Genomic DNA, 12379 nt, shown 5'->3' with positions numbered 1-12379 from the left:
CAAGCACACCCTCTGTCCAGATGTTGGCTTGTAAACACCATTCTCTATCAAAATAAAGAAGCCTCTTTGTAGAAGTAGCTGACTCTGTGACAGCAGTAGGAAAAATACAAGATGAGTTTAGAGCATCATGTAATGCCCTAAAGTAAGGACATATTCTAAATAAAATAAAAACAAAACACAAAGGATGAACAATGTCAAAGGAACATAAGGGCCTTCTGAAAGAGCTTCAAAGGATGAAAGTGAAAACATTTAGACCAAAAAAAATAAAACAAAAACCTAGTATTGCCTTATAATCCAGTATAAAGTAAACAAACCAGAATGCGCTAATATAAATGATGATTATAAATAAATAAATGAGAAAGGAGACAAATCTTGCTTACAGAAAAACTCCAAATAAGTTGTTTAAACACTGATCTCAGCAAGAGGTGGAGCTTAGTTCCCACACACCAGCAGTGTGAGCTGGAATTAATGATTTGTTTCTAAAGAATAGAGCAGAGAAAGGGGGAACAAAAAGTAACTCTATGAGAGATAATTAAGCAAACTTTACCTAACGTCTGTGATCATGTAAAACTCATCACTGATAAGTCATGTTGATAGCATGTGTCCATGATACGATGTGCTAGAAGAGAAATTTTATCACTGATGTTACTTGAAAAACAGTACAGCCCCAGGAAAATAATGAGAAAACCTCAGAAAAACATAATTTCCATTTCAGACATTCTATGAAATGTCTCACCAGTACTCCCTCAAAACACAGGGAAAGATGGACAATCTGTCATAACTAGAAGAGATTAAGGAAACCTGACAACTAAATGCAAGAAGAGGAAAAGAGTGGAAAAATGAGTGAGATCAGAATAAGGTCTGAAGTGTCTAAAGTAATAGTGTGTCAACCTTTCTTTTTTTAGTTTTGACAAATGTACCATCATAATATAAGATTATGACATAGGAGAAATCAGGCAAGTGTTTGTATTAGATTTGTACAGCTGCTGTTACAAAACGTCACATACCAAGAAGCTTCAAACAACAGGTATTTATACTTTCACAGTTTGGAAGGCAGAAGTGCCAAATCAGTGGCCCTGGACTGAAATCAGCACATTAGCAAGGCCTGCTTGCTTCATAAACTATAAGTGAGAATTTTATTTCTTGCCTCTTCCATTTGATGGTGGCTGCAGGTATTCCAAGTCTTGTGGTCACATCACTTTAGTCTCTGCTTTCATGGTCACTTTGCCGACTCCTCTTTTGTCTGTCATCACAACTCTCTGTCTTCTTATGATAGTGACATATGTGGGCCTTTAGGGCTCACACAGATAATCCACAATATTATCTCCACCTTAATCACCTCTACATAGTCCTTTTAGGCAATATAAGGTAACATCGAAAGGTTCCAGGAATCAGGATGCATAAAGATTGTGCATTATAACAGCCTATTGAATTTATGTTATGTTTGCTACTGACAGATACTGTCATGTTTATATTCCACATGGACGTTTAGAATCATTTCAGTTAATTCTATAATTTATGTGTATGAAGTAATTTTCAAATATAATCAGATGTTAAACCTTAAATAATTTCACATTTAATGTATTTTTATGATTTACTAAGTAGTATTTATTTGATATATTATTTTCTACTTAATGAGACATCACATCTAAGTAAAAATTATGAGATGGCTTCAAATGAACTACTTGATGATAGAATTTTCAGGAAACGATTGTGTCTAAAAGTTAGAGAAAAAGTGCTTAGAATATAGGTAAAAATGTTTCAGCAAAGAAATTATCTGTGTCTTTTGAAATGAACTACATGTCTGAATAGTGGGCTTATATAATAGATAGTTTGCTATAATCATGAATGGTTCAAAGGTTCAACATATTGATACAATTAGACTCAAAGCTTAATTATTTTATCCATTCATTTAACAAATACTTATTGAGAATCTCCTAGGAAACACACTCATTTAGGTACTAAAGATCTTATAAAAAAAAAAAAATTCACTGCTTTAATGAAGTTTGCCTTCTAGTTGGATAGGAGGATATATAGTAAACAAGAGAATAAATATACAGGAGAGTGTGAGTAAAAATAAGGAAGGATAACACGAGATGAGGGGCAGTGTACATGGGGTGGGGAGAGGGATTATTTTGTAAAGGTGGTGAAGGAAGGACTCTATGACTGGGTCACATTTAAGGAAAGACCTGAATGGAGTGAGGAAATATTATGCATAGAGAGTAGCAAGTGCACAGGCCCTGAGGTTGGAGCAGGCTTGGAGTTGTGAAAAACAGCAAGGAGAGCAGGCTGGACGAAATGGAGTAAAACACAAGTGAAGCAGCAAAAGGTGATGTATGTCAACTAAACTAAGAATGAAGGAGCAGAATTAACAATTTCAAAGCATTTGCAGAAAGAAAAATGTACATTTTTTTGTTTCTCATTACATTTTGTAAACACTGTAAAAGTTGGTAGCAATATACAAAGAAATACTTTTACTCAATTTTTCTCGTACTCTAGTTATTTTATCCTTTTCAAATTTAAAACATGAACATGTTGCTTCTACAAATCAGTAATGACACAAATATTAATTCATATGAGATGCTATATTTACATATTCTTGATAAAATGTGCCAAGGAAAAGCATATACTTTCATTTAATAATATGTTCTCTTTTAAACAAAATGAGGACTCCTGGGGACAGTATTCAGTGAAATAAATTTAAAAGCATTAGGTTCAACTTTATATTCTACTCCCCAAATTAAGTATTTAAATTATTTTTATTAAATATTAGTATATTACTCAGGGTTCTACAGAGAAACAGAACCGAGAGAGAGAGAGAGAGAGAGAGAGAGAAAAGGAGATTTATTATGGGAACTGGCTCATGTGAATATGCAGGTTGAGAAATCTCACAATATACTGTCTGCAAACTGGAGAACCAGGAAGGCCAGTAGAGTAATTTGGAGTTTGAAGATCTGAGAAAGGTCAGGACAGGGTTGTGGAACTTGTATAAGGCCTGGAGGCCAAAGGCCCGAGAAACCAAGAACTCAAATGTCTAAGAACAAGAGAAGATGAATGTCCCAGCTCAAGAAGAGACACAATTCATCCTTGCTCCACCTTTTTGTTCTTTTCAGGTGAGCCCTCAGTAGATTGAATGATGGCCACCCACACTGGGGAGGGCAGATCTTCCTTACTCAGTCTCCTGATTCAAATATTAATCTCTTCTGGAAACACTTTCACAGACATATTCAGAATAATGTTTAAGCAGCTATCTGGGCATCCCTTAATGTGGTCAAACTGACACATAAAATTAACCATCAGAACTTGCCACATTACATTTAATCTGGGCACATTTTCCACACCTATGGAAAATTCCCCACTTCATGGGAAACCTTCATGTACTTTTATTAATGGACTTGTTTTTGCTCTGGTTTTATGTATATTTGCATTGACATGTGGTAGATAAAAATGCATGTAGAATAAGTGAATACATTAATATCTTTAAGGTTTTTGGCAAGGAAGCCCCAAGATGTCTTAGCCATTCTTGTCCAGGTGTTACATTTCTGGACATAATGTTTCTTTTTACTTAGACAATAGACTTTTAAACAGGCATGGCAATCACTTCAGGAATTTAACTTGATTGTGGACCTTAAATGTGATTCAGAACATGGAGAAGATCCGAGAGAAATGAAACTAGGTTACGGTGCATCCTACAATGTTAAACTGACCATCTTAGAGACAATTTTGCCTTCTCAATAACTTTCTTGAATGCACTCTTCACTTCCTTGTTCCTCAGACTATAGACCAGGGGGTTCAGCATGGGGATGACCATTGTATAGAACACAGATGCCATTTTGTCTGTGTCCATGGAGTGACTGGAGCTGGGTTGTAAGTACATGAAGATAATAGTCCCATAGAAGATGGTGACTGCAATGAAGTGAGAGGCACAGGTGGACAAAGCCTTCTGGTATCCAGAAGCTGAGTGTATCTTTAGGATGGTGATAAAAATGGATATATAGGATATCAAGATAACCAGGAGAGCTAAAAAGATATTGAAGCTCACAACATAAACAAGAACAAGCTCGCTAACATGTCTATCAGAGCAAGAGAGAACCATGACTGCTGGAATATCACAGAAAAAGTGATGGACTTCATTGGACTTACAGAAAGAGAGACTAAATGTGTCCCCAATGTGGATGGAGGCATTCAGGAAACCACAGAGGTAGGAGCCTATGGTCAGACGAGCACATACACTTGTTGTCATGGTTGTGGTGTAATGCAGGGGTTTGCACACTGCCGCATAGCGGTCATAGGCCATTGAGGCCAAGAGGTAATTTTCCACAGTGGCAAAAGCTACAAAAATATACATTTGAGCAGCACATGCATTATAGGAGATGACCTTGTCTTCTGTAAGGAATCCAGCCATGACGATGGGAATGACAGCTGAAGAGTAGCAAAAGTCCACTAGAGACAAGTTACTGAGAAAAAAGTACATGGGATTGTGGAGACAGGAATCCCAGAATACCACTACAATAATTCCCAGGTTTCCAACCAGAGTGATAATATAGATGAAGAGGAACATTATAAAGAGGGGAACCTGCTGTTCTGAGTCATTGGTTAGTCCTAGAAGAATGAACTGTGTTACTTCTGTCTTATTTTCCATCATTGCTCTGGGGGACTCACAGGATGCTTGTAGCAATACAAAAAGGAACAATGTGATAAATAAATTGAATTAAAATTGAAAAGTATAAGTACAATATGTATTCCTTTATTGTAGCAATAACTTGTACTTCAAGATTTCCTAGAAAAAACGTGGCCTTGACAACCAAAGATAGTGCATTAATTATACAGAATTACATAATGTTGAAACTGAAGAATCTTAATAGATTATTTGCACAATTTTTAGATATTATAAATTTGTAAACTCATATGTAGAAAATTTACTAACCTGATCAAGATGACTCGTCTAGATGCATCTGTCTGTCAATTCACCTTTCCTGAGCACCGTAAAAGCTGACGCATATTGCTAATTTGCCAAGAACTTGTCTAGACATTTTAGATATATATTCATTATTTCCTTGCAACGATATTTTGTATTTGATTAGTTGTTGCATTCATTTAAATTATGAAGCACAGGAGGTTGAGTAACATATTCATATTTATACAAGTGCAAACCATGTATAAATGGTTTGGATCCATGCCAACTTTTGAACCCATGCTCAATGGTTCCTAAGTCTAATGGTCTAAACTGAATTTAAATCAAATTGAATACAACTCAATTTACAATCACTCATTGTCTCCTTTGGTACAAACTCAGTGTTTTGGGTTTCACAATGAAGTAAGCGAGTAATATACACATAGTGAAAGTGGTGGGATAACTGGGTTATTAGGGGCATGTTCAACTAGCAGAAAACATTCTGAGAGAAGCCTATAATCAGATACGGCAGGTACAGAGCTTGAGTTCTTGGAAGAGAGGCATGTCAGTCCACCACTTACCACCTGGGGACCACTGGTTCTAATCTAATTCCCTTAAACATCACATTTTCTTCTGTAAAACTAAAACAGTAATGTGACCTACTTTGAGGTAGTATTGTGAGAATTAAATAAGATAATCCATTAAAAATGCTAGATGTTAAGCACAGCCTAATGAGTGCTAGTTATAATATTAAATACTATTAGGATGGGTGATAATCTTTGTGTTAGTTTTATAAAAGTGGATGGTGACAAGCAGGACTGCAGGCATGGGTGAGTTTTGAAATATTGAAGCTCCCATCTCCAATTTTCTTTTCCTCCATACTAGGACCACTGAGATTTTCTGTGTTTCTTTCAGGTTGTTCTTCCTTCAAGCAAATGATTGTCTGTTCCGGAAAATTCACGTGAGCCTCTCTTTTTCTTAATTTCTCCCTTGAAATCCACATTTTAGTGTGGGTAAAAAAGTTTCTTTTTCCTAAAGCCATTCTTTCTCTTATTACTGTTATTCCATAGTTAAAGATTAAGGGTTAAAATTTCCTACTTTATGGGCTATCTTTATTTAACTCACAGATCTGATTTGGTGGCAAGTTCCATGTGATAAAATATTTTTTTAAATCTATTCTTGATTAGGAACAATATTTTATTATTTATTTATTTGTGTTGTTTTTAAATTTCAATGCTCATTTTAGATACAAGGGTTACATGTACAGATTTGTTACGTGGGAATATTGCATAATGCTGAGGTTTGGAGTATGGATCCTGTCACCCTGGTGGTGAGCATACCATCTGATAGGTAGTTCTTAAGCCCACCCTCTCTTTCTCTATTAGTCCACAGTGTCTATTGTTCCCATATTTAGGTCCATGTGTTCTCATCATTTAGCCCTCACTTATTAGTGAGGACGTGAGGTATTGGTTTTCTGTTATTGTGTTACTTTGCTTAAGATTATGGCCTCCAGATTCATCCACATTGCTGCAAAGGATGTGATTTCATTTTTTATGGCTATGTAGTATTCCAAAAATCTGGTGTACAGATTTCTTCAAAAACTTAAAACAGAGCTACTATTTGACCCAGTATATACCCAAAAGGTAATAAGTCATTTACTAAAAAGACAAATACGTATGGTCAACCTAAATGCCCATCAATGATAGATTGGATAAAGAAATGTGGTACATGTACACCACAGAATATTACGCAGCCATAAAAAAGAACGAGATCATCTCCTTTGCAGGGATATAGATGGATCTGGAAGCCGTTATCCTCAGCAAACTAGTGCAGAAACAGAAAATCAAATACTGCACGCTCTCACTTTTAAGTGGGAGCTGAATGATGAAAAGACATGGACACATGGTAGAGAACAACACACACTGGGGCCTATCAAAGGGTGGTGGGTAGGAGGAGGGAGAGCATCAGGAAGAAAAGCTAAGGGATACTGGGCTTAATACCTAGGTGATGGGATGATCTGTACAGCTAATCACCATGGCACATCTTTAGCTATGTAACAAACCTGTACATCCTGCATGTGTACCCCTGAACTTTAAAGTTGGACACTTTTTTAAAAAAGACACATGTACCTATAAGATCATCAGCACACTATTCACAACAACAAATGTATAAAATTAACCCTGGTGCCCATCAGTGGTAGATTGGATAAAGAAGTTGTGGTACGTATACACCATGGAATATTACACAGCCATGAAAATAAGAATGAAATCAGGAACAATACTTTAAATCTTTGTATTTGGATTGGGGTCTTTAGAAGAAGGGTATCCAACCAATACTAACTACTGTTTCCTACTGTCTTTCTCTGAAACACTTGGCAACTTCACTTCCCAAGCCTGGGGTATGAAGATGTTATGTTGCTAACTTTAACAAACATGACTGCTTTTAGCATACACTATGTTCTACCAATAATAAAAACTTTATATATAAATGATGTGTGTGTGTATGTGTGTGTGTGTGTGTATGTGAGAGAGAGAGAGAGAGTTAAGTATTATTATTGTTATTATTACTTTATCATTAAGAACATTGAGAATTTGAGAAGTGATGTGATGCTCCAAAATTATATGGCTAGTTTGAGTCAAGATTCAAAAGTTAAATCCGTCTTCAATCTAAAGTCAAAACTTTCAGCCACATCAGTGTCAACATATGTAGATGTGCTAATAATAGTAAGAATGAGATTATTAAAAAAAATTAAAACACAGGTCATAGCTTGTTAATTCATTTAACACCCTTTCGTAGTTTAAAGAATGAACATTTCACTCTTTTTTGTTTGTTTTTGTTTTTTTACTGCTCATGAGAAGCCAATACATAACGAACAGATAAAATTATATCATCTATCTTATCTTTTGTTCATATCTTTGGAGGAAGAAGCATGTTTCATAAGAACCACTAAATTTCCTATAATGGAACATTTATGCCCTACGCCCACCTCAGTATTTTAGAAAAAAATGTTGAAAACACCTATTTCTGCCCTCAAATAACTTATAGTAGGTGTAGCTGCCCCACTGCTTTTGCATGAGTTACACTTCTCTCTAAAATGTTTCTTAGATATAGAAACTTACCTTACAGCTGGATGAGCAGAAACAGTCAATACAGAATAGTTTGTCTGTAATCAGAAAATCAGCCATGGAATATTGCACTAATATGTTTGGAGAAGCTTGCTTTCAGGTACTGGTCAACAGGTTTCAAGGTCTCCAGGCATGGAAAAATAAAGGGAAGAGCATTAAGATGGAACAAGTCCTGAATCTCCTATTAATTCTTTCTGGGAACTTAAAGGAGTTACTTATCTTCCCCTTTCTCGAGAAAATAAACATGTTAAGATTACCTCTCTCACATAATTCACAGAATTGCATCTGTAAATAACAAGTAAGTGAGGGCTATAAAACATCTTGCTAAGGGATCATCGTGTGAAAGTCAGTCAATGTAATTTTTAACTTGGGATGTTTTCCCTGAGCAGGGTTGAAGGTTCATAGCAAAGCCTCAGGTCAGAAGGCATGCATGAACTAAAAACAATTATCCTTTAGATGAATAAATGATGATCCGTGGAGGTTTGTACACAGTGTGGTCTCTCTAAAACTACATCATGTTGGGAGTCATGTTGGGATTTCATATGCTAATATATGGAGATACGAGGAGAATTATAAGGGCATGGAGATCTCTGGAGATGTTCCCTGTGAGAGGATCTACAGCTCCTCATTCTACTTTCCTGGTGAAGAAGCAATTAAAGCTGCCAGTGGGGATCAAGCTTATTATTTTTAATATACGCACATAATTTGTGTGCATATTAAATTTGTTATTTCTTTTTTCATTCTCTAATGAATGCATAATTTACATACAGTAATACCCAGTATTAATACACACTGTACTGTATAGTTCTAAGAATTTTGTCAAATATATGGTCACATAATGACTACAACAATTACATTAAAAACATTTTCTAAGCCTACTTTTTGGTAACCTCTTTTCCCACCCACTATCCTGGCAACAAGTAAATTGTTTTTGTCCAAATATTTTTGCTTTTGCTAGAATGTCTTTAAATATAATCCTAGAATATGTAGTCTTTGAGTCTGGCATCTTTCACTTTCACTTAGCAATTGAAACCCATATATATTGTTGCCTATGTCAGCGTTAAATCTTTTTTATTGTAGAAGAATATTGCATTATGTGGACATTATAGATTGTTTTTCTCATTGTGCAACTGAGGAACATTTGTACTGGTTTTAGAGTTTGGTGAGTAGAAATAAAGCTGATCTAAGCATTTCATTAAAGATTTCTGGGCGAGGCACTGTAGCTCATGCCTGTAATCCTAGCACTTTGGGAGGCTGAGGTGGGTGGATCACTTGAGGTAAGAAGTTTAAGACCAGCCTGGTCAACATGGTGAAGCTCAGTCTCTACTAAAAATAAAAAAATTAGCCAGGCATGGTGGTAGGCACCTGTAATCCCAGCTCCTCAGGAGGCTGAGGCAGGAGAATTGCTTGAACCTGGGAGGCAGAGGTGGAGGCTTCAGCGAGCCAAGATTGTGCCTCTGTATGACAGCCTGGGTGACAGAGTGAGAGTCTGTCTCAAAAAAAGAAAAGATTTCTGAGGTGAACATAGATTTTCATTTCATTTGAGTAAATATTGATGAGTCAGACTGAATTGTTGTATGGTAGGCATATGTTTATTTGAATAAGAAACTGTCAACATCTTTTCTGAAGATACTCTATTATTTTGAATTCCCACTAGCAGTCCATTCAAATTGTCTCACCTCTGTATCGGCATTTTATATTTAAAAATTTTGTAATTTAATTTTTTTTTACTTCTTTTTGTTTTTCTCTAAGACATCTCCTTAAGAATTTTCTTAACACTTACCTACCTTATCACCACAGTTCTGGCCTAGGGATGCTTTTCTTTTCCAACAAAGGAGACAGATTCATCCTTTTGCACGGATTCATTGTTTGCACTGTTGCTTCCGAGCCCACACTACACTCCCAAGCAGACTTATCACATCTTTCTTAGTACAAGCAAGTGTCATGGTTTAACATTTGTTCTGTGTACCATGGTTGCTTCACCTCAAATTTGAGTAAGAAATGTAGCCTTTCCAATTTCAGCTTCCTCTGTAAGGAAGAAGAAAATATTATCTTGTCATTCACGTAAGATTTTCAAAAAGATAATCACATGACATATTTAAAGAGCACAGCACACTTTCTAACACATATCAGGTGTTCAATAGGTTAAATATTAATATTTATTATTTATAATATTTTCCATAGATAGGTCACAAAAATAGTGGCACACAAACAATCCACCTGCTTTTCTACATGTGTATGCCCCATTCCAGCTAGGCAGGACATGTAATAGTCCTAGATAATGAACTATAGAAAAAATTGTAATGTTGCTTGAAACATACATACTACTCTCCAGTTATCTTATCTCCTGCTATGATAATCAAAAGGCTTAATGTTCCAGCAGGTGCAGAAACAGATAATGATACCTTCATCAGCAGGTGTCTTTGAGTGACCACATACAGCTTTTCACTTAGCCAGACAACCTGTGTGACAGAAATGTAGTAGCATAAGTAAGAAATAAATCTGTAGGATGCTGAATATTTATCTTCCAAAATATCAGATTCTAATACCTGGAATTGATAAATTATACCTTATACGACAATTGCTTTGCAGTTATGATCAAATTAAGGATAGTGAGATGGAGATTAATCTAAATTATTCAGTGGGCTGTAAATGCAGTTACCAGTTTCTTCTAAGATGGGGGCAGGAAAAATGACAGATTAGAATATTTTAAGGGCCTATTACTCCACAGAAACACAAAAAAGCAAGCAAAAGCTGGCACAATCAACTTTGTCTGAACTCTGGAAAATAGTCAAGGATCTACAGAAACAAAGAGAATGATGATTCAAGAAAAAGGTGACCTCACATGACATTTTTAGGAAGTATCTGTTAAACTGCTATGTGACCACAAGTAAAGAAACAAAGACATCAGAGGCCACATATGACAATAAATACATTCTTTCAAATATTTTAATAAAACTCACTAAATAAACAACTGCACTCAGAGCAAGCAAAAACAAACGAAACTGGGGGTAGGAGGGGAGATAATTTGACTTCCAGAACTACCATATTATAATATTAAAAATGTCAAACTTTCAACCAAAAATGAGAGACATATGAAGGATCAAGAAACCATTTCCAATTTATAAGAAAACTGAAATTGTCCTGAGGAAGCATAAGCTTTATACCTAGAAGACAAAAATCTTAAATCAATTGCCTTAAATGGGCTCAAAGGGATTAAGGGGAAAAATTGACAAGGAACTAAAGAAAACTAGGACAACAGTGTTTCAATACATAGTAAATATCAATTAAAAATACAAATTACTTGTAAAAAATCAGAATTTCTGGAGCTGAAAATTACAATGAGTGAAATAAAAATTCACCAGAGGGTTTTAACAATATTTGACAAAAGAAGAAAACAAATCAGTGGATTTCTTTCCTTCCTTCCTCCCTCCCTCCCTCTCCCCCTCCTTCCCTCCCTCCCTCTGTCCTTTCTTCCCTTCCTTCCTTCCTTCTTTCCTTCCTTCCTTCCTTCCTTCCTTCCTTCCTTCCTTCTTTCTTTCTGAGACAAAGTCTTACTCTGTCACCCATGCTGTAGTACAGTGGTATAATCATGGCTCACTACAGTCTCCACCTCTTGGCTCTAAATGATCCTCCTGCCTCAGCCTCCCAAGTAGCTGGGGCCACAGGCATGCACCAATACACCTGGATACATTTTCTTTTTTTGTTTTGTTTTTGTTTTTGTTTTTCAGTCAAGATTTTGTCATGTTGTCCAGGCTGGTTTCAAACTTCTGAGCTCAAGTGATCCATCTGCCTCAGACTCCCAAAGTACTGGTATTATAGACGTGAGTCACCATGTCTGGCCAAATCAGTGAATTTCTAGACATGTCAATTAAAGCAATCTGGTCTCAGGAGAAGAAAGGAAAACAGAATGAAGACAAAATGGAAGGAGCTTGAGACCTCTTGCATGCTGTCAAGTATACCAACATGAGCACAAATAGAGTGCAAGAATGAGAGGTCCAATAAGGAAAAGTTAGTAAGAAATATTTGAAGAACTATGGCCACTAACTTCCCAAACTTCCCAAACTTGATTAACTTCCTATATAGGTGAAAGTTTACAGAGGTGTTTCGGTCATGAGAGCTGAGCTCTCATAAATAGGTAGATCCCTTCATAAGCTAATAGATTAATGAATTCATGGGTTAATGTATTAATTAGTTTTCATGGGACTTGGACTTGTGGCTTTATAAAAAGAGGAGATCTGAGCTAGCATGCTCAGTCCTCTCACCATATGACGCCCTGTGCTGCTATGAGACTTGGCAGGGAGTACCTACCAGCAAGAAGGCCCTCACCAGATGTGGCCCCTCAACCTTGGACTACTTA

General features: G+C 36.2%; 1 protein-coding gene across 1 annotated transcript; it reads right to left on the bottom strand.

Annotated features, from left to right (window-relative positions):
- Positions 1–3582: 3582 nt before the first annotated feature.
- On the bottom strand, positions 3583–10041 carry LOC103235152 (olfactory receptor 5B3). Its single transcript, XM_037999286.2, has 2 exons — positions 8014–10041; positions 3583–4668 (listed from the first exon to the last, which is right to left on the bottom strand). Exon 2 carries the CDS (start codon positions 4643–4645, stop codon positions 3698–3700), a length of 948 nt encoding a protein of 315 aa, XP_037855214.1. The 5' UTR covers positions 4646–4668; positions 8014–10041; the 3' UTR covers positions 3583–3697.
- Between the last annotated feature and the right edge of the window lie 2338 nt (positions 10042–12379).

This window comes from Chlorocebus sabaeus, chromosome 1 (assembly GCF_047675955.1).
Source record: "Chlorocebus sabaeus isolate Y175 chromosome 1, mChlSab1.0.hap1, whole genome shotgun sequence".
Taxonomy (NCBI): Eukaryota; Metazoa; Chordata; class Mammalia; order Primates; family Cercopithecidae; genus Chlorocebus; species Chlorocebus sabaeus.
The sequence above is the reverse complement of the archived record's forward strand: the minus strand, read 5'-3'. Positions and strand labels throughout refer to the sequence as shown.

Bases quoted from the DNA above. Each gene is read 5' to 3' on its own strand.
- LOC103235152 (XM_037999286.2), bottom strand. From the start codon at position 4,645: ATGATGGAAAATAAGACAGAAGTAACACAGTTCATTCTTCTAGGACTA.